The 20,957-nt window shown below is 41.2% G+C and overlaps 1 protein-coding gene across 4 annotated transcripts in view; it reads right to left on the bottom strand.

Annotated features, from left to right (window-relative positions):
- LOC121374175 (LIM and calponin homology domains-containing protein 1-like) overlaps positions 1-20,467 on the bottom strand; it is a 190,846-nt gene extending 170,379 nt beyond the window's left edge. For all 4 annotated transcript variants that reach the window (XM_041501150.1, XM_041501148.1, XM_041501152.1 and 1 more), the window contains exon 1: positions 20,113-20,467. In XM_041501150.1, coding sequence (XP_041357084.1) covers positions 20,113-20,220 — 108 coding nt within the window. In that variant the 5' untranslated portion in view covers positions 20,221-20,467. The remainder of the gene's footprint in view (positions 1-20,112) is intronic.
- Positions 20,468-20,957: the final 490 nt, after the last annotated feature.

The following is a 20,957-nucleotide window of genomic DNA, read 5'->3' as shown; positions in this document are numbered from 1 at the left end:
TTTAATATGCACTTTACAATAGACAGAACAACACATACCATGATCTTTGAAATACCAATGACGAAGCACTGACTGGGATGGGAAGAACTCAATGTCTCCACAAGAGATTTGACTGAGCTAAATCCCACCCCTCCATAAAGTTACATAGGATTGATCACCCTAGGTGGACCCTTTCCCCCCTCCCAACCACTGAAACTGATACATAAAACAATGTGGTATGTGCTGTCTAGGAGTCTATGGAAAAGTCTATAAAAGATTATTTCATATTTGATGTTATTTGGTAGGAGTACCCTGTGTGATGGCAGGTTTCCTCTCTATTTACACCAACTGTCAATTTTCTGTCCTTCATGTCAGTTGGGGCAGGTGGTAACACATTCAGCCAATATGCAATCAATATAAGATCGCCAGTGCACCATGACTGGTATTTCAAAGGTCATGGTATGTGCTATCCTGTCTGTGGGATGGTGCATACAAAAGATCCCTTGCTACTAATTGGAAAATGTAGCAGGTTTTCTCTCTAAGATAATATGTAAGAATTGTCAAATGTTTGACATCCAATGGCCGATGATTGATAAATCAATATGCTCCAGTGGTGTCGTTAAACAAAACAAACAGTATTTATATATGATCAATCCACGTTGATGGGCCCATTGATCTATATCTTCTTCCAGCTAGTGCTCCACAACTAGTCTACCTAAGGTTGTGGTATGTACTATCCTGTCTATTGGACGTTGCATTTAAAAGATCTTTTGTTACTAATCGAAAAGAGTATACCCTGACATGGTAGCAGCTTCCTCTCTCATTATTCTTAGACATAATATACACAATTATAACCATAAATAAAAATGTGTCGAGATCATCATTAAATAAAACCTTTCTTCTTTCTTTTCTTCTTGTCATTTAAAACTGACTATTAATTTAACAGTGTGAGACGTGTGCAAAAGAGGTGGTGTCCATCCAACACAAGCAAACATATATGTATACACACCGAGACTCTTACAAGTATTTTTAATTTGCATTTCATTTCATTATTTGTACTGTAACAGTATAAAATAATGTAAAAAAAAAAAAAAAAAATAATTTAAAAAAAGAAATACTACTACGTACTACTGCTACTACTGATGACGACACATTGTATTTAGGGTTATATGGTATCAAACATATATGGTTAAGAACCACACAGATATTGAGAGAAGAAACCCGCTGTCGCCACTTCATGGGCTACTCTTTTCAGTTAGCAGCAAGGGATCTTTTACATGTATATGCACCACCCCATAGACAGGGTAGTACATACCACGGCCTTTGATAGACAAGTAAAGTAAAGTAAAGTAAAGTAAAGTAAAGTAAAGTAAAGTAAAGTAAAGTAAAATTAAATTAGATTGAAAAAAAAAAAAAAAAAAAAAAAAAAAATTTGCAATTTTCTTTTTTGGTGTATAACATAAAGAAAACAAAGGTCAGAGATGTTAACCCCTATGCTGGGCCAACAAGGAACTGCCTTTCACTGGATCCAGAAAGACAATACAGTCCATTTAGACACTGTGATCTATCTCACAGGTGTCTAAGAAATATCGGCAAGGTTTGTCAGCCATGTTTGTGAAATCATTTGAAAACCAACATCACTCAAACTGATTGTCCAGCATGTAAAGAACAATGGGTGCAGAGAGATGAATTCAGAGTTTGTGGTATGGGAAGGCTGGAATAAATGGATTAGATTTGATCTGCACCCAGCACAATTACATGTAACTACACTCAACAGAATTAATTAAGGGCCAGTATAGACTTGTGTTAATTCTTTGTTAGTGTCTTATTATTTTAGTACGTTTTGATCACATTCAACTTCTAAACATTGAGTAAAATAAGACAATGAAATACATGTACACAAAACTCTTGCACTCTGTTATTCAGGGTTTATTTACGTAAACAATCATAATGATACACAGCAATTCATCTGTTCCTTTCTGATGCAAACAGACTATAGAGTAGTTATATGCATTGGATGCATATGCTTTTGAAGATGCCAGATGAGCGGAACTTAGCCATATATATGGTAAAGTGCTCGCTTGATACGCAGTCGGTTTGGGATCGATCCCTGTCAGTGGGCCTATATATTGGGCTATTTTTTTTTCCAGCCAGTGCACCACGACTGGTACATCAAAGGTTGTGGTATGTGCTATCGTGTCTATGGAATGGTGCATATAAAAGATCTCTTGCTACTAATGGAACAAAATGTATCAGCTTTCCTCTCTAAGCCTATATGTCAAAATTACCAAATGTTTGACATCTAATAGCCAATGATGAATTAATCAGTGCTCTACTGGTGTCTTCAAACAAACCTTTTTTTTTGGAAGATGCCACTGATTGGGGTGGGGGAGTCATTATATAAATGAACCTTTAAACTGGGGGAAGAACAATGTATAATTTTCAGAGTTTAGGGCACTGCTCCTGTCCCAGCATACGTGTGGCCAGTGTTGTAGATACCTGTGGCCAGTGTGGTAGATACGTGTGGCCAGTGTGGTAGATACGTGTGGCCAGTGTGGTAGATACGTGTGGCCAGTGTTGTAGATACCTGTGGCCAGCATGGTAGATACCTGTGACCAGTGTGGTAGATATCTGTGACCAGTGTGGTAGATATCTGTGGCCAGTGTGGTAGATACCTGTGGCCAGTGTTGTAGATACCTGTGGCCAGTGTTGTAGATACCTGTGGCCAGTGTGGTAGATACCTGTGGCCAGTGTGGTAGATACCTGTGGCCAGTGCGGTAGATACCTGTGGCCAGTGTTGTAGATACCTGTGGCCAGTGTGGTAGATACCTGCGGCCAGCCGCCAGTGTGGTAGATACCTGTAGCCAGTGTGGCAGATACCTGTGACCAGAATGGTAGATACCTGTGGCCAGTGTGGTAGATACCTTTGGCCAGTGTGGTAGATACCTTTGGCAAGTGTGGTAGATACCTTTGGCGAGTGTGGTAGATACCTGTGGCCAGTGTGGTATATATCTATGGCCAGTGTAGTAGATCCCTGTGGCCAGTGTGGTAGATACCTGTGGCTAGTATGGCAGATACCTGTGGACAGTGTAGTAGATACCTGTGGCCAATGTGGTAGATACCTGTGGCCAGTGTGGTAGGTATAGTTTAGGGCACTGCTCCTGTCCCAGCATACGTGTGGCCAGTGTTGTAGATACCTGTGGCCAGTGTGGTAGATACGTGTGGCCAGTGTGGTAGATACGTGTGGCCAGTGTGGTAGATACGTGTGGCCAGTGTTGTAGATACCTGTGGCCAGCGTGGTAGATACCTGTGACCAGTGTGGTAGATATCTGTGACCAGTGTGGTAGATATCTGTGGCCAGTGTGGTAGATACCTGTGGCCAGTGTTGTAGATACCTGTGGCCAGTGTTGTAGATACCTGTGGCCAGTGTGGTAGATACCTGTGGCCAGTGTGGTAGATACCTGTGGCCAGTGCGGTAGATACCTGTGGCCAGTGTTGTAGATACCTGTGGCCAGTGTGGTAGATACCTGCGGCCAGCCGCCAGTGTGGTAGATACCTGTAGCCAGTGTGGCAGATACCTGTGACCAGAATGGTAGATACCTGTGGCCAGTGTGGTAGATACCTTTGGCCAGTGTGGTAGATACCTTTGGCAAGTGTGGTAGATACCTTTGGCGAGTGTGGTAGATACCTGTGGCCAGTGTGGTATATATCTATGGCCAGTGTAGTAGATCCCTGTGGCCAGTGTGGTAGATACCTGTGGCTAGTATGGCAGATACCTGTGGACAGTGTAGTAGATACCTGTGGCCAATGTGGTAGATACCTGTGGCCAGTGTGGTAGGTATAGTTTAAAAGCTGTGGGTGCCCACTCTGCCCAGTGAAGCATGCACACCCTGGCCGGGCCCAGATACATGGTGTGTGTGTGACCTAGAGCACTATACTGTGATGTGCCGATATTAACGGAGGACTCAAACAATAAGTCAAATACCATCACACGCTCATCTCTTTCATGACCAGTCTCCAGAACCAAGTGAGTCATGGACAAAACATTTAGCAATAGCATCCGAGCAGAATGAAAAAGACAGAAAACTCTGACCCACTTCTGTGACGATGACATGTCAGTTTAATACAATATGATGTTTTCCACCAAACAACTGATCTCTGTATGTAGGTATACACAACATAATCGATGACAAGATAAGTGTTTCTATGAATGTACAGTGTGCTAGTATTTCTTTAACAGAACCCCACCAACCCAATTAGTACCATATTACTTATATTGAATACGTTACTGGGGTAATATGGCAGTATAAATTGACAATTCAACTTTTATTAAAATGACAGACCCTAGTTTTTAAACACTATCACATATTTTACACTACTTGTATTAGTTTCATTTTTTTTTTTAATAATCTAAAAAATAGACTTTACTAACAGTTTACTGTTCAGAGTATCCATTTCCGTATATCCAAGTGTTTCCTCTAATGCTGATGTTTGTAACACAGCAAAATGTATTTTCCATAATTGGAAAAACACAGGTACATGTACCTCTGAGAAGGTATAGAAAGAAAGAAAGAAAGAAATGTTTTATTTGACGATGCAATCAACACATTTTATTTACAGTTTTATGGCATCAGACATATGGTTAAGGACCACACAGATTTTTGAGAGGAAACCCGCTGTCGCCACTACATGGGCTACTCTTTCCGATTAGCAGCAAGGGATATTTTATTTGCGCTTCCGACAGGCAGGATAGCACAAACCATGGCCTTTGTTGAACCAGTTAAGGATCACTGGTCGGTGCAAGTGGTTTACACCTACCCATTGAGCCTTGCGGAGCACTCACTCAGGGTTTGGAGTTGGTATCTGGATTAAAAATCCCATGCCTCGACTGGGATCTGAACCCAGTACCTACCAGCCTGTAGACCGATGACCGAACAACGCCCCCGAGGCCGGTATGAGAAGTTATAGAGACAAAATTTAAGTCTATATTTAGTGGATATTTCTTTGTTTCAAAATAACACACGAGTTCTTGTTTCACTGTATTTAATTTTATTACAGATTTGTAGATTAACCAAAATTAGTTTCCATTTCCATAGGGTAAAACTACATGTAGGGTCTGCATCTGTAACATGAATTACTGGTGGAATGTGCAGATTGGGGTAGAAAAGACTACTGCTGTTGAAGATGGGCCTAAAGACAGCTGTCACCGTCTATAATTGGAACATTAATAACAATAATGTGTCCATCTGTTACTGGTGTTAGCCATTACAGATTGCTAACTGACCAAGACTGGACTTAATTACCATACAACTTCAAAGGCTGACAATGGAAATACATGTATTGTAGGGATGTGACCAAGGGCAAAAAGGTTCCATTTACAAACTACCTGAATATCTGGCACCAGACTCGGTGGTGTCGTGGTTAAGCCATCGGACATAGGTAGGTACTGGGTTCACAGCCCGGTACTGGCTCGCAACCAGAGCAAGTTTTAACAACTCAGTGGGTAGGTTAAGACCACTACACCCTCTTCTCTTTCACTAACCACTAACAACTAACCCACTGTCCCAGACAGACAGCTCAGATAGCTGAGGTGTGTGCCTAGGACAACGTGCTTGAACCTTAATTGGATATAAGAACGAAAATAAGTTGAAATGAAATAAATGAATACCTGGCAGTGGGTTGCACAGGTAGTCATGAAAACTATCTCCCATTTGCTGGCACATACCGACAGACTACTTTTATCAATTAGCAGCAATGCAGGGCTCACCCTGTCCATTGTCAAATTAGCAATTTGCTAATTTTTATGCAAGATGGCTACAACAGTTAGCATGTAGCTAATAAAATTAAATTGTGTTTAAATTATAGCCACTTTTTAATAATTTCCAACCAAAATGCTCTAAATAATATTTATGTGAAAATTAGCTCAAATAAAATTCTTTCCAGAAGGAAGGAAGAAAGGAAATGTTTTATTTAACGACACACTCAATACATTTTATTTACGGTTATATGGCGTCGGACATATGGTTAAGGACCACACAGATATTGAGGGAAGAAACCTGCTGTCGCCACTTCATGGGCTACTCTTTTCGATTAGCAGCAAGGATCTTTTATATGCACCATCCAATAGACAGGATAGCACATACCATGGCCTTTGCTGTACCAGTCGTGGTGCACTGGCTGGAGCGAGAAATAGCCCAATGGGTCCACCGATGGGGATCGATCCCAAACCAACTGCACATCAAGCAAGCGCTTTACCACTGGGCTACGTCTCGCCCCTTTCCAGAGGGGATCATATAACTACAGACACAATAGCATTTTGATATACGGTACCTTTGATATGTATACGGTACCTATCATAGCAGCACCTGGTGGAACTGGCAAACCCCATGGAGGTCACAGCAAAATCACTCACATGACCTACAGCACTTCGAGTAAGCTTCATCTAACAATGATATAGTTTGTTTTGTTTAACAACACCACTAGAGCACACTGATTGATTAGTTAATTAACAATTGACAATTGCAAGTCAAACATTTCTGATATATATAGTCTTAGAAGAAACATGTTACATTTTCCATTAGCAATAGCAGCAAAGGATCTTTTATATGCACTTTTCCAGACAGACACATACCACAGCCTTTGATATACCATTTGTAGGACACTGATTGGGATGGGAAAACTCCAGTATGTCAGGTGATTGGGGGGGGGGGGAAGGGGGGTTGATCCTACAACTAAAGCACCTCAGATTCACGAGTGTTCTACCACTAAGCTAAATCCTGTCTTTCCATCTAACAGGGGCCGGACGTAACTCAGTGGTATAGCGCTTGCCTCATTTGCTGTCAGTCTGAGATCAATCCCTGTTGGTAGGCCCATTGGGCTATTTCTTGTTCCAGCCAGTGCACCATGACTGGTATATCAAAGGCCATGGTATGTGCTCTCCTGTCTGTGGGATGATGCATATAAAAAGATCACTTTCTACTAATGGGGAAAATGTACTGTTTACTCTCTAAGACTGTATGTCAAAATTACCAAATGTTTGAAATCCAATAACCAATGATTAATAAATCAATGTACTTTAGTGGTGTCTTTAAATAAAAAAAACCCCAAAAACCCAAACTTTTAAACTTCTTTTTCCATCTAACACTGATTAATTTGTTTAGAAGATGTAATTACCTCTACAACACCCAGGTAAAAGTAATTACACCTGTATAGTAATGGGGTTATCACCTGCAGGAAACAGGTTGTAATCATGTTGTATGTAGGTAAGTGTGAACTTTAATATAATTACAGATGACATTTGCCCTGGGTAAACTTAACGGAGCACACACAAGTGGCTGTTGAAACCTGCATACTGCACCCCCACCATGTTGATCAGCCTCAGGCCAGCACCTGTCCAGAATACTGGAGTTAATATAGCTTTCATGTTCACTGATCCGTGTCCCAAGTTAATTGAAACAAATTGACTTGCTGGGTCACATGGTCAGCCGGCGATTAATCAAACAAATTATGAAATCTCCGACAGGCTGGGTTCACTGCCATCAGTTTAATACTCTAGCTGCTGTGTTTATCAGTGGCTCTGACAAAACCTGTACAAACACGAATCTAATAAATTAGGAAAAAAGATATTGTATATATATTTACATTGTACTCTCCGACAACAGTGTTGGCCTTGTTTACAGACTGAAATGAACTGTAAACTTTGTAGTGGAGCCGTAACTAGAGGGACTAGGAGCAGTTGCCACCATGATAAAATATAAAATTGTCTTTTTACCAAGTTTTAGATAATTTACATGTAGATGTGTCCATTTTGTGTAGCTGTGTGGAGAAAGAAGGAAATGAACATTTATTTAACGACGCACTCAACACATTTTATTTATGGTTATATGACATCAGACATGTGGTTAAGGACCACACTTCATGGGCTACTCTTGTCAATCAGCAGCAAGGGATCTTTTATATGCACTATTCCACAGACAGGATGGTACATACCACAACCTTCGTAACAGCAATTGTGGAGCACTGGCTGGAATGAGAAATAGCCCAATGGCAGTGTTTCTGCCAGAAAGACATTTTTGGGTATGGCACTATGGAATTAAATGAAACCACATTCAACAGGGGGTATAGGGGGCCTCCACCAGAAAGAAAATGGGTCAAGGTTAGGGTTAGGGTTAAGAAAATGATAAGAGTAATTAATTTTGTCAAAAGGTTAACTTAAAAAAAAATATATATGCAAAAAACATTTGGGTATGGCGCCATACCCGTTTTATCCTCTGACAGAAAAACCCTGAATGGGGCCACCGACAGGGGTCGATCCTAAACCGAATGCACATCAAGCAAGCTCTTTACATTTACCACTGGACTATGTCCCGCCCCCTGTGTGGAGAAGACCATGTGTCACCGTTTCCTATCAGTTTTTGTATTGCCACCTCTCATCATTTAGGCTATATGTTTGGTCCTATGTAGGCTAGACTACATGTCTGTTAAAACATACATACTTGTAAGACATCTGAAGCAAATTCAGTGGCTATTCCAACCAAATAGTACTTGTCTATAGACAGGAGAGTATATACATACCATTGCCCTTAAAAAAAAGTTAAGTTTGTTTTGCTTAATGACTTCATTAAAGCACATTGATTAATTAATGACTGTCACACATTTGGTAATTTTGACACATAAAAAGTCTGTTTTGTTTAATAACACCACTAGAGCACAATGATTAATTAATCATCAGCTGATGGATGTCAAACATCTGGTAATTCTGACACACAGTCATCAGTAGAAACCCACTTCATTTTTCCATCATTAACAACGGATCTTGTACAAACACTTTCCCAAAGAAGGAAAACCACATACATGTACCATGGCCGTTGATGTACATGTCGCGGGGCACTGGTCGGAATGGGAAAAAAATGCAATCATTGTATTGGTTCACCAAGGAAATTCGGACTTTGTATCCAGGTGCCTTAGGCCAGCACTCTACAGACTGAGCTACATGTATTATTACTGCCCGTCCTATGCCTGGAGGTGGGTGTACAGATCTCACGTTATATGACTTGTAAATGTAGTGAGTGCAGACCACTAGTAATAAAAACCCCACCAGCACAATACACCAGGCAAAAATGGCCGTGCTATAAACAGGTTTGATAAAAACATTCCAGAGGACATTAATTGCATGGTTGGACAAGACACATTGTTCTCGCGTTATCTTGTAGGTAAACATGCAGGTTAAGTCTGGATGAGCACTCAGGCTTATCACTTCCACCAGAGATAACCTTTAAAACAATCTTCACTTAACGTGTTTTCATGTTAAGGATTGATTATATCAAGATCTTCTCCTTGTATAACCTACCTTCTTGTGTTAGACTTCTTCAGATCAGAGATAACCTTTAAAACAATATTCACAAATGTGTTTGTATGCTGTGGATTGATTACCAAAGCCTAGATACATATAAAGATCTTGTTCTCTTATATATAACTTAATGTCTTCTGTTAAGACTTCTTCAGATGAAAGATAACCTTTAAATTGTTAATAGGTGGGTTTTTTAGTATGTTGTGGATTGATCCAAAGGCAAAGCCTTTCCTAATATCAAGATCTAGCTCTCCTTGTATGACCACACTTCTGTTAGACTTCTTCAGATAAAAGATAACCTTTAAAACAAAATCGTTAATGTTTTTTTGTATTCCACGGTTTGATCACGAGGCAGAGCCATTTCCTAGTATCATGATCTGGCTCTCCTTGTATAATCTAATTTCGTCTGTCTGACTACAAGAACAGAGACATGTTCAGGAGGGTGAGTGATTGCTATCAGTACCGGCCTCAATGGTGCCGTGGTTAAGCTATCAGATATAAGATTGGTAGGTACAGGGTTCGCAACCTGGTAGCAGCTTCCACCCAGAGCGAGTTTTAACAACTCAGTCGGTAAATGTAAGGCCACTATATATACACCTTCTCTCTCACTAACCACTAACAATTAACAACTAACCTACTGTCCTGGACTAGACAGCCCAGATAGCTGAGGTGTGTGCCCAGGAAAGTGTGCTTGAACCTTAATTGGATATAAGGACGGAAATAAGTTGAAATGAAACAAATATTCTATGGCTGGCTAGACTGGTTTTTGTGCCTAATGTTAAATGAATGTGATGTGATAGAAGATGGTGGTACCAATCAAACTGTTCATGAGTACTCAGAATCCTAAACATTCCACTGCTTTTAAGTTTTTACCTGGAGAGGGGAAATATGAAAAAGTGCTCCTTTTAGTTTAAAAGTTATATAAATATATATATATATATATATATATACGACTTTTTGGAAAAGGCCTTTTTCTTTTCTTTTCAATATATAACTCTCTAGCTCTTTTAGGCTTGGTATGGCCCCAGGTTTTTAAATTTCATTTAAAATAAATAGAGTTACAGTACGTCTGCTCAATTGATTACCTCTGTTGATGGCATCATTAAATAAAACATTTTTTTTTTCCACCTTCATATAGTCCATGGTGCATTTTTATCTGTATTGTGCAAGCAGCCAGCTGCCCTAAGAGACCACATTCTGTTAATGGGCTGACTAGTTAATTCAAACATGTATGTATGTATACAGTAACATATACATTCAAACCTGTGTTAACCAGCCAATATAGCATCAATACAGTATACTGGCCTCGGTGGCGTCGTGGCAGGCCATCGGTCTACAGGCTGGTAGGTACTGGGTTCGGATCCCAGTCGAGGCATGGGATTTTTAATCCAGATACCGACTCCAAACCCTGAGTGAGTGCTCCGCAAGGCTCAATGGGTAGGTATAAACCACTTGCACCGACCAGTGATCCATAACTGGTTCAACAAAGGCCATGGTTTGTGCTATCCTGCCTGTGGGAAGTGCAAATAAAAGATCCCTTGCTGCTAATCGGAAGAGTAGCCCATGTAGTGGCGGAAAAATATCCGCCCGGTCCCCCCCCATCCCTAACCCTAACCTTAACCCCAACCTAACCTCAATCCCAACCCTAACCCCTAACCCTAACTAAAAATAATAATGGAGGGGACCGGGTGGATATTATACCATAAAATGTGTTGAGTGCGTCGTTAAATAAAACATTTCTTTCTTTCTTTCAAACCTGTGTTAACCAGCCAATATAGCATCAATACAGTATTGTTGGCCTTTTAAGACAGATTACTGCTTACTAAAGGTCAGTTTGTATCACATTCATTGATTTGTGAGGCTAGTAAAATGACATCATAAAATAAAGCTACTTTGTTTTGTTTAACAACACCACTAGAGCACATTAATTAATTAATCATCAGCTATAGGATGTTCAACATTTGATAATTCAGGCATGCAGTCTTCAGAAGAAACCCAATATACTACTTCCTTAGCAGCAAGGGATCTGTATGCATTTGTTCACAGACAGGATAGCACATACCACAGTAGTTATTTGATATACCAGTCAGACTCATAGGGTGCTAATTAGGATTGGAAAACCCAATGACAGATTAACATGGACGACCATTTGAACAGTATAAAATATGAAAAACATCTACTTAATATTTTGAGTTGATTGTAAATATCAGGGAGACAGTTTGGTGTTTACATATATACAAATATCAAGTCAAACACAGAGGAATGTGGTCAGCAAAGGTCAAGTTCTCTTTGTGTTTTATGTACATGTAATCACTGTAGACGAAATGTGGACCTGTGTACCTTCTGAGTCCATTGTTTGTTCTGTTGTGTGGTGGCCATGTTGATGTCACTATTGGAAGTGACAGAAATCCAGCCTTTCGAAATATAAACTGCTGCTATTGTCACAAAAGGCTGCGCTCATTGTCACTTAGGAATTCAGGTCAAACTAAAACTAAACTTTCACTGTCCATTAAGTACAGAAGTACAGTCACTACAGTGTAGATGGCTCGTTGGCAAATATACATGAACATGTATGTAAGCTATTGCTTGATTTATAAGCAGCTGTCTTAAATTTTTTTAAAGTAAGCGCTTGTTGGCAAGAGTATTGATGGTTGTTTTTCCAATCCCAACTATGCAGGGCTTCTATATTATGGTAGCCCCACTCTCGTGGCTAGTGATATTCAATGTTGGGCTAATAAATAACTATTATTGCTATGCCTAATGGCTAGTCAGTAGTGAACAAACAAAAAAGTCAAATGTTGCAGGTGACTGTTAGCTGTTTGACAAAGAACCAGTGGCTGTTAGCTGTTAGACAAAGAACAGGTGACTGTTAGCTGTTTGACAAAGAACAGGTGGCTGTTAGTTGTTTGACAAAGAACCGGGCCGTTAGCTGTTTGACAAAGAACAGGTGACTGTTAGCTGTTTGACAAAGAACCGGTGGCTGTTAGCTGTTTACAAAGAACAAGTGACTGTTAGCTGTTTGACAAAGAACAGGTAGCTGTTAGCTGTTTGACAAAGAACAGGTGACTGTTAGCTGTTTGACAAAGAACCGGTGGCTGTTAGCTGTTTGACAAAGAACCGGTGACTGTTAGCTGTTTGACAAGAACAGGTGACTGTTAGCTGTTTGACAAAGAACAGGTGGCTGTTAGTTGTTTGACAAAGAACAGGTGGCTGTTAGCTGTTGAACAAAGAACTGGTGGCTGTTAGCTGTTGGACAAAGAACAGGTGACTGTTAGCTGTTTGACAAAGAACCGGTGGCTGTTAGCTGTTTGACAAAGAACAGGTGACTGTTAGCTGTTTGACAAAGAACAGGTGGTTGTTGTCTGTTTGACAAAGTGTATGTGGCTGTTGTCTGTTTGGCAAAGAACAGGTGGCTGTTGGCACATGCAGGTGGCTGTTAATTTGACAAAGAACAGGTGACTGTTAGCTGTTTGACAAAGAACCGGTGGCTGTTAGCTGTTTACAAAGAACAAGTGACTGTTAGCTGTTTGACAAAGAACAGGTAGCTGTTAGCTGTTTGACAAAGAACAGGTGACTGTTAGCTGTTTGACAAAGAACCGGTGGCTGTTAGCTGTTTGACAAAGAACCGGTGACTGTTAGCTGTTTGACAAGAACAGGTGACTGTTAGCTGTTTGACAAAGAACAGGTGGCTGTTAGTTGTTTGACAAAGAACAGGTGGCTGTTAGCTGTTGGACAAAGAACTGGTGGCTGTTAGCTGTTGGACAAAGAACAGGTGACTGTTAGCTGTTTGACAAAGAACCGGTGGCTGTTAGCTGTTTGACAAAGAACAGGTGACTGTTAGCTGTTTGACAAAGAACAGGTGGTTGTTGTCTGTTTGACAAAGTGTATGTGGCTGTTGTCTGTTTGGCAAAGAACAGGTGGCTGTTGGCACATGCAGGTGGCTGTTAATTTGACAAAGAACAGGTGGCTGTTGTCTGTTTGACAAAGTGTATGTGGCTGTTGTCTGTTTGGCAAAGAACAGGTGGCTGTTGGCACATGCAGGTGGCTGTTAATTTGACAAAGAACAGGTGGCTGTTGTCTGTTTGACAAAGTGTATGTGGCTGTTGTCTGTTTGGCAAAGAACAGGTGGCTGTTGGCACATGCAGGTGGCTGTTAATTTGACAAAGAACAGGTGGCTGTTGTCTGTTTTGAAAAAGAATACGTGGCTGTTGGCAAATAACAGGTGGTTGTTGACACATGCAGGTAGCTGTTTGATAAAGAACATGTGGCTGTTGGCAAATAGCAGGTGGCTGTTTAACAAAGAACAGGTTGCTGATGGCCATTTGGCAAAGAACAGGTGGCTGTTTGGTGAAGTACAGGTGGCTGGTGGCTGTTTAGCAAATGTAGGCAAATGTTTGGTCATGTACATGTGGCTGTTAGCAAAGAGCAGGTGGCTGTTAGTAAAACGCATGTGGATGTTAGTGTTAGCAGAGAGCATACAAGTGGCTGTTAGCAAAGAACAGCTAGTATAATATACATGTATAAAGGTGTTGGGGTACATGTACTGTTAAACACTGTCACAAGCAGGTATCTGACAAAAGTATAGGTGACTGGCAAACAATAGATGACTGTTTGGCAAAGTTAGGTGGACAGTAAAAATAGGAGTTGGTGTAATTAGATAGGAGAATGTATGTCAGGAGAGGGTGGGTAAGATCGAGATAGTGATGTAAGGTTGGAGATCATGTGACTGGTTAATAGGTAGGACCGCGATAAAAACACTGGTCTCAGACATCGGGTCTCCATGTAGGATCCCTGGGTAGTAGAGTGTGTGATCAGGGAACATATCTTGATTAGCAATATTTTTAGTCAATTGAAAATTTATTAGCAGGCACTGTTTGATGTTTGAAAATTGTGTAGCGATCTCTGAAGCTTGCATAGTGAATCACAATGCATTAATAAACAAAATGTTACCTGGTGACAGGAGAGGGTGGGTAAAGTAGTGTGGGTGGGGTGAGATAGGAGACAGTATGACAGGAGAGGGTGGGTAAGGTAGTGTGGGTGGGGTGAGATAGGAGACAGTATGACAGGAGAGGGTGAGTAAGGTAGTGTGGGTGGGGTGAGATAGGAGACAGTATGACAGGAGAGGGTGGGTAGGGTAGTGTGGGTGGGGTGAGATAGTATGACAGGAGAGGGTGGGTAAGGTAGTGTGGGTGGGGTGAGATAGCCAGTATGACAGAAGAGGGTGGGTATGGCAGTGTGGGTGGGGTGAAATAGGAGACAGTATGTCAGGAGATGGTGGGTAAGGTAGTGTGGGTGGGGTGAGATAGCCAGTATGACAGGAGAGGGTATGCAAGGTAATGTGGGTGGGGTGAGATAGGAGACAGATTGACAGGAGAGGGTGGGTAAGGTAGTGTGGGTGGGGTGATAGGAGACAGTATGATAGGAGAGGGTGCGTAAGGTAGTGTGGGTGGGGTGAGATAGACGGTATGACAGGATAGGGTGGGTAAGGTAGTGTGGGTGGGTTGAGATAGGAGACAGCTTGACAGGAGAGGGTGGGTAAGGTGGTGTGTGTGTGGGGTGAGATAGGAGACAGTATGACAGGAGAGGGTGGGTAAGGTAGTGTGGGTGGGGTGAGATAGGAGACAGTATGACAGGAGAGGGTGGGCAAGGTAGTGTGGGTGGGGTGATAGGAGACAGTATGACAGGAGAGGGTGGGTAAGCTAGTGTGGGTTGGGTGAGATTGGAGACAGTATGACAGGAGAGGGTGGGTAAGGTAGTGTGGGTGGGGTGATAGGCGACAGTATGACAGGAGAGGGTGGGTACGGTAGTGTGGGTGGGATGAGATAGGAGACAGTATGACAGGAAAGGGTGGGTAAGGTAGTGTGGGTGGGGTGATAGGTGACAGTATGACAGGAGAGGGTGGGTAAGGTAGTGTGGGTGGGGTGATAGGAGACAGTATGACAGGAGAGGGTGGGTAAGGTAGTGTGGGTGGGGTGATAGGAGACAGTATGACAGGAGAGGGTGGGTAAGGTAGTGTGGGTGGGGTGATAGGAGACAGTATGACAGGAGAGGGTGGGTAAGGTAGTGTGGGTGGGGTGAGATAGGAGACAGTATGACAGGAGAGGGTGAGTAAGGTAGTGTGGGTGGGGTGAGATAGGAGACAGTATGACAGGAGAGGGTGGGTAGGGTAGTGTGGGTGGGGTGAGACAGTATGACAGGAGAGGGTGGGTAAGGTAGTGTGGGTGGGGTGATAGGAGACAGTATGACAGGAGAGGGTGGGTAAGGTAGTGTGGGTGGGGTGAGATAGGAGACAGTATGACAGGAGAGGGTGAGTAAGGTAGTGTGGGTGGGGTGAGATAGGAGACAGTATGACAGGAGAGGGTGGGTAGGGTAGTGTGGGTGGGGTGAGATAGTATGACAGGAGAGGGTGGGTAAGGTAGTGTGGGTGGGGTGAGATAGCCAGTATGACAGAAGAGGGTGGGTATGGCAGTGTGGGTGGGGTGAAATAGGAGACAGTATGTCAGGAGATGGTGGGTAAGGTAGTGTGGGTGGGGTGAGATAGCCAGTATGACAGGAGAGGGTATGCAAGGTAATGTGGGTGGGGTGAGATAGGAGACAGATTGACAGGAGAGGGTGGGTAAGGTAGTGTGGGTGGGGTGATAGGAGACAGTATGATAGGAGAGGGTGCGTAAGGTAGTGTGGGTGGGGTGAGATAGACGGTATGACAGGATAGGGTGGGTAAGGTAGTGTGGGTGGGTTGAGATAGGAGACAGCTTGACAGGAGAGGGTGGGTAAGGTGGTGTGTGTGTGGGGTGAGATAGGAGACAGTATGACAGGAGAGGGTGGGTAAGGTAGTGTGGGTGGGGTGAGATAGGAGACAGTATGACAGGAGAGGGTGGGCAAGGTAGTGTGGGTGGGGTGATAGGAGACAGTATGACAGGAGAGGGTGGGTAAGCTAGTGTGGGTTGGGTGAGATTGGAGACAGTATGACAGGAGAGGGTGGGTAAGGTAGTGTGGGTGGGGTGATAGGCGACAGTATGACAGGAGAGGGTGGGTACGGTAGTGTGGGTGGGATGAGATAGGAGACAGTATGACAGGAAAGGGTGGGTAAGGTAGTGTGGGTGGGGTGATAGGTGACAGTATGACAGGAGAGGGTGGGTAAGGTAGTGTGGGTGGGGTGATAGGAGACAGTATGACAGGAGAGGGTGGGTAAGGTAGTGTGGGTGGGGTGATAGGAGACAGTATGACAGGAGAGGGTGGGTAAGGTAGTTTGGGTGGGATGAGATAGGAGACAGTATGACAGGAGAGGGTGGGTAAGGTAGTGTGGGTGGGGTGATAGGAGACAGTATGACAGGAAAGGGTGGGTAAGGTAGTGTGGGTGGGATGATAGGAGACAGTATGACAGGAGAGGGTGGGTAAGGTAGTGTGGGTGGGGTGATAGGAGACAGTATAACAGGAGAGGGTGCGTAAGGTAGTGTGGGTGGGGTGAGATAGACAGTATGACAGGAGAGGGTGGGTAAGGTAGTGTGGGTTGGGTGAGATGGACAGTATGACAGGAGAGGGTGGGTAAGGTAGTATGGGTGGGGTGAGATAGGAGACAGTATGACAGGAGAGGGCGAGTAAGGTAGTGTGTGTGTGTGTGTGTGTGGGGGGGGTGATAGGAGACAGTGGGTAAGGTAGTGTGGGTAGGGTGAGATAGGAGACAGTATGACAGGAGATGGTGGGTAAGGTAGTGTGGGTGGGTTTTTAGGGATTTCCAGTTTTATACTGAGTGTTCGGTTTTATGGAGTTTGACTGTATATAACCATTAACAGTATAATTACACGTTCATATGACAGTTATGTGTTAACTTGTACAGATGGCTATAGAACTAGTAGGTTAATTGCATTAAGCATGTATGCGAAAAATGTTCGTACTCAGAAGAAATGTGTCAACTGAATTAACAAGAGTGTCATTACATACATAATTATATTCATCAACATGTAGTACATGTATCATATTACTTGATGACCTACTAGTAAACATGTACATACATATGTAATATCTTGTTACATCACCTTTTATATATACAGGTATGTGAGAGGTTAAACATTCGTTAAACTTAAAGGTATGCTGTATATTTATACTTTCATGTGAAAGCAAGCATTCAGGTATTACTGAAATCTTCTAACTGTCGGGATTAAAATACCATGAGTGTTTACACAGAAATATTTAGACGACCATGCGTAACAAATACAGGTATTGTTAATTCATGTTTGAAAGAGAATAACTCAGCAATACAATTAAATATATTTAACATAATTTTTGTGTTGGCAAGTAAAGAAAAAAAGAAATGTTTTATTTAACGACGCACTCAACACATTTTATTTACGGTTATATGGCATCAGAACATATGGTTAAGGACCACACAGATTTTTAGAGGAAACCCGCTGTCGCCACTACATGGACTACTCTTTCCAATTAGCAGCAAGGGATCTTTTAGTTGCACTTCCCACAGGCAGGATAGCACAAACCATGGCCTTTGTTGAACCAGTTATGGATCACTGGTCAGTGCAAGTGGTTTACACCTACCCACTGAGCCTTGCGGAGCACTATCTCAGGGTTTGGAGTTGGTATCTGGCTTAAAAATCCCATGCCTCGACTGGGATCCGAACCCAGTACGTACCGGCCTGTAGACCGATGGCCTAACCACGACACCACCGAGGCCGGTTTGGCAAGTAAAGATACACTTGGGTATCGTGGGTTGTCGTTTTTGCTCCAACGTAGCATACCAATAGACCAAATAGTGTACATTTTTTCTTTGGATTATTTAACAGAGCAAAATACCATAATCCCATTTCGTTCCATTAATGCAACTTAAAATATATTTAGCAAAATAGTTTATTATATTGTCACGTCATTTGTTGTTTTACGAGACAGGTTGATCAAAGAGAAGCGCCTTGTCGTAAATTACTGCTTTTGTTTACACTGTGCATACAGGAGATGGTCTGAGCTGGCGTCAATTCGTCCCAAGCTAGAGAAAAGAAAATGGCTGCCCTCAGTTAGCAGGAATAATCTAAAAAAAATTATTAACTCTAAAATTATGCATTTTTCATTTGTTAAAGTGTCAATATGTGTTGGTGGTCCGGGTATGCATCTTTTTAACACCTAAGGCTCATGTTTGAGTTTACTCTCCCTTTAAGTCAACCATGCCTTGCCAAACTTCTAGGAACAACACTGTACATGTAGAACCTCTCTAAACTGAATACTCTTTAAAGGTTAACTTAATTATTAATTAAAAATTTTGATACTTATTATGTCCTTAAACTCCTTTTGAATTTTTCATACATGTATGTCTGATTATGAGTCACATATATTTGATCGTAGCTAAATATCTCTTTAGCTACTTCGGGTTTTTTCATGTGGATCTTTTTATCATATGTACTGTATACATCTGTGTGTGGATATCAGGTCAATAAAAATGGGAATAATAAAAAAAAATTAAAAAAAAATTTTTTATGAACTATGAACTGTATACATGGTTTACATTTATTGTACTGTATACTTTGTATTTAATGCAGAATTTTATCAAATTGAAAAAGCCTTAATTGGATATAAAAATATATGTAAAGTTATCTGGCAAAAAATGTTTGTCTGTTTTAACATTACTTTATTATAAAGTTACCCTTTAAAACCGGACTTTTTACTTGGTCCTGTATGTGTCCGATTTAAAGGGCCTTCACTGTAGTCATTGAAACATGTTTGGCTTGTTGTACATATGCACATGTTGTCTAACCAGGCATGATAAAACTAATTTACCACCCATTGGTTTGTAGACAGGAATGTTTGTTTTTTAAATGAGTTTTATTTTTAAAAGTTCATTGACAGAGTACCATTTGTGACACCCAATAGCCAACGTGTATTTTTGTGCTGGGGTATCTTAAACATTCATTCATTCATTCATTCATTCATTCTGACTTATTAATATCTTAAAGCATGAATTTTAGGAAATTTTAAATCATAATTATATATAATAAGCCTATATCTAAAATTTCAAAGTAACTTATTTCTTTATAATACTGATATTGTAATATTCTGACTGTTAATTGGTTTAATTAAAAATGGATCATACTGAATATTGCTTAAAGGAACAGACCCTAATTTTTAAACACTAAGGCATGTTTTTCAATATTAGAGACGTTTATGATCACTAAAATGTTTAGTTTACATTATCCATTTCCATACAACCGAAGTGTTTCTGGTCATCCTGGTGTTTCTAATACATGTATCACAAAATGAATTTTTCATATTTTAAAAAACGCATGTGCATCTGAGAAGTTACGGTTATGGAGTCGCGTTTTAGTCCATTTTTCAGGGTATTTCAACATAACAGACCTTTGTTTCACTCTGTTGTATCCAAATTTGTTACAGGTTTGTAAATTAAACAAAATTAGTCTTCATTTTTACAGGTTGAAACTAGGGTGTAGGTGAAAAATATGCTTTAGTGTTTAAAAACTAGGGTCTGTTCCTTTAACACTACTCTGAATGGAAAGATAACCCTTTGATGTCTTGAATTTGCATGGTAATATATTGGATTATGAAATACTTCAAATAGGAACATTATGTTGGTATTCTTGAATGAAACATCTAACCTGAACCTAACCACTAATTAAATTATTTAAAAATATAACTGTTAAAAGAAAATAATGTTTAAAAAATAAATATTTCTTATATTACATGGGGGGGACGGGTGAAACTCTTACACTTTGAATATAAACAGAAATCAGACAGGTTATTTTTAACACTTAAAATTTTACAATATATACCTGGATCCATCTTTCTGTTTCATGTAGAGCCAGTTCTGTAAAGAATTCCATCTCTTCCTCCTGGCGAGCTTTGTAATTCCATTCTTCCACGTTATCCGTGTCTGCCATTTTCCTACGTACAACAATGGGATGTTCTGCCACTTGGGAATGGTGACGAACTTTTAGCAGAAGATAAATGCCGCGGGCACTTGTTGCAGTCCGTATCTTGCGAGAACAGCCGCTATAATCATTTCACGTTCCACAGTCAGGTGTCGCTAGAAACCCGTACAATCCCAGTCAGAGTAGCGGTAACATCATCGACGACCCCACTCGTTACGTCCAGCTTTTTCAACAGACTTAACAAAGTTGACGTAAACAAAACCCCACACACTCACATCAGCTATATATAAAAATACCATGAATGAGAACTTGGAGGTCACGTGATCACCACTGTCCATTCCTAAAACTGGGACAGGCGATATTAATGTTCTCTCATTCGACCACTACGGTACACAGTCAGCAACATGTATGTAGGCTTCGTTCTGTTTTAAACATTTTGTCAGCCACAAAAATAGAAAGATAAATGTAGTTTATACACGTGTACCCATTCCCCTAGGCTTAGCTCCTAAATCCAACAAAAAAATATAATAAAATAAAATAATAATAGAATTTAATTTTTAAGGCACCTGTAGTTCGCAAGTTAATTACTCGCAATTTCCATCGATGGCTAAGGAATGCGCCACGCAAAATGTAATGACCACTTTATTCAAATATGTCTTATCAGACCACATATATGATATATTCAACGAAGCGATGATTTTCGGCATACTTCAAAGCAATACCTGCTTCCACTGGCCCCGAGGAGG

This window comes from Gigantopelta aegis, chromosome 6, assembly GCF_016097555.1.
Source record: "Gigantopelta aegis isolate Gae_Host chromosome 6, Gae_host_genome, whole genome shotgun sequence".
NCBI lineage: Eukaryota > Metazoa > Mollusca > Gastropoda > Neomphalida > Peltospiridae > Gigantopelta > Gigantopelta aegis.
The sequence above is the reverse complement of the archived record's forward strand: the minus strand, read 5'-3'. Positions and strand labels throughout refer to the sequence as shown.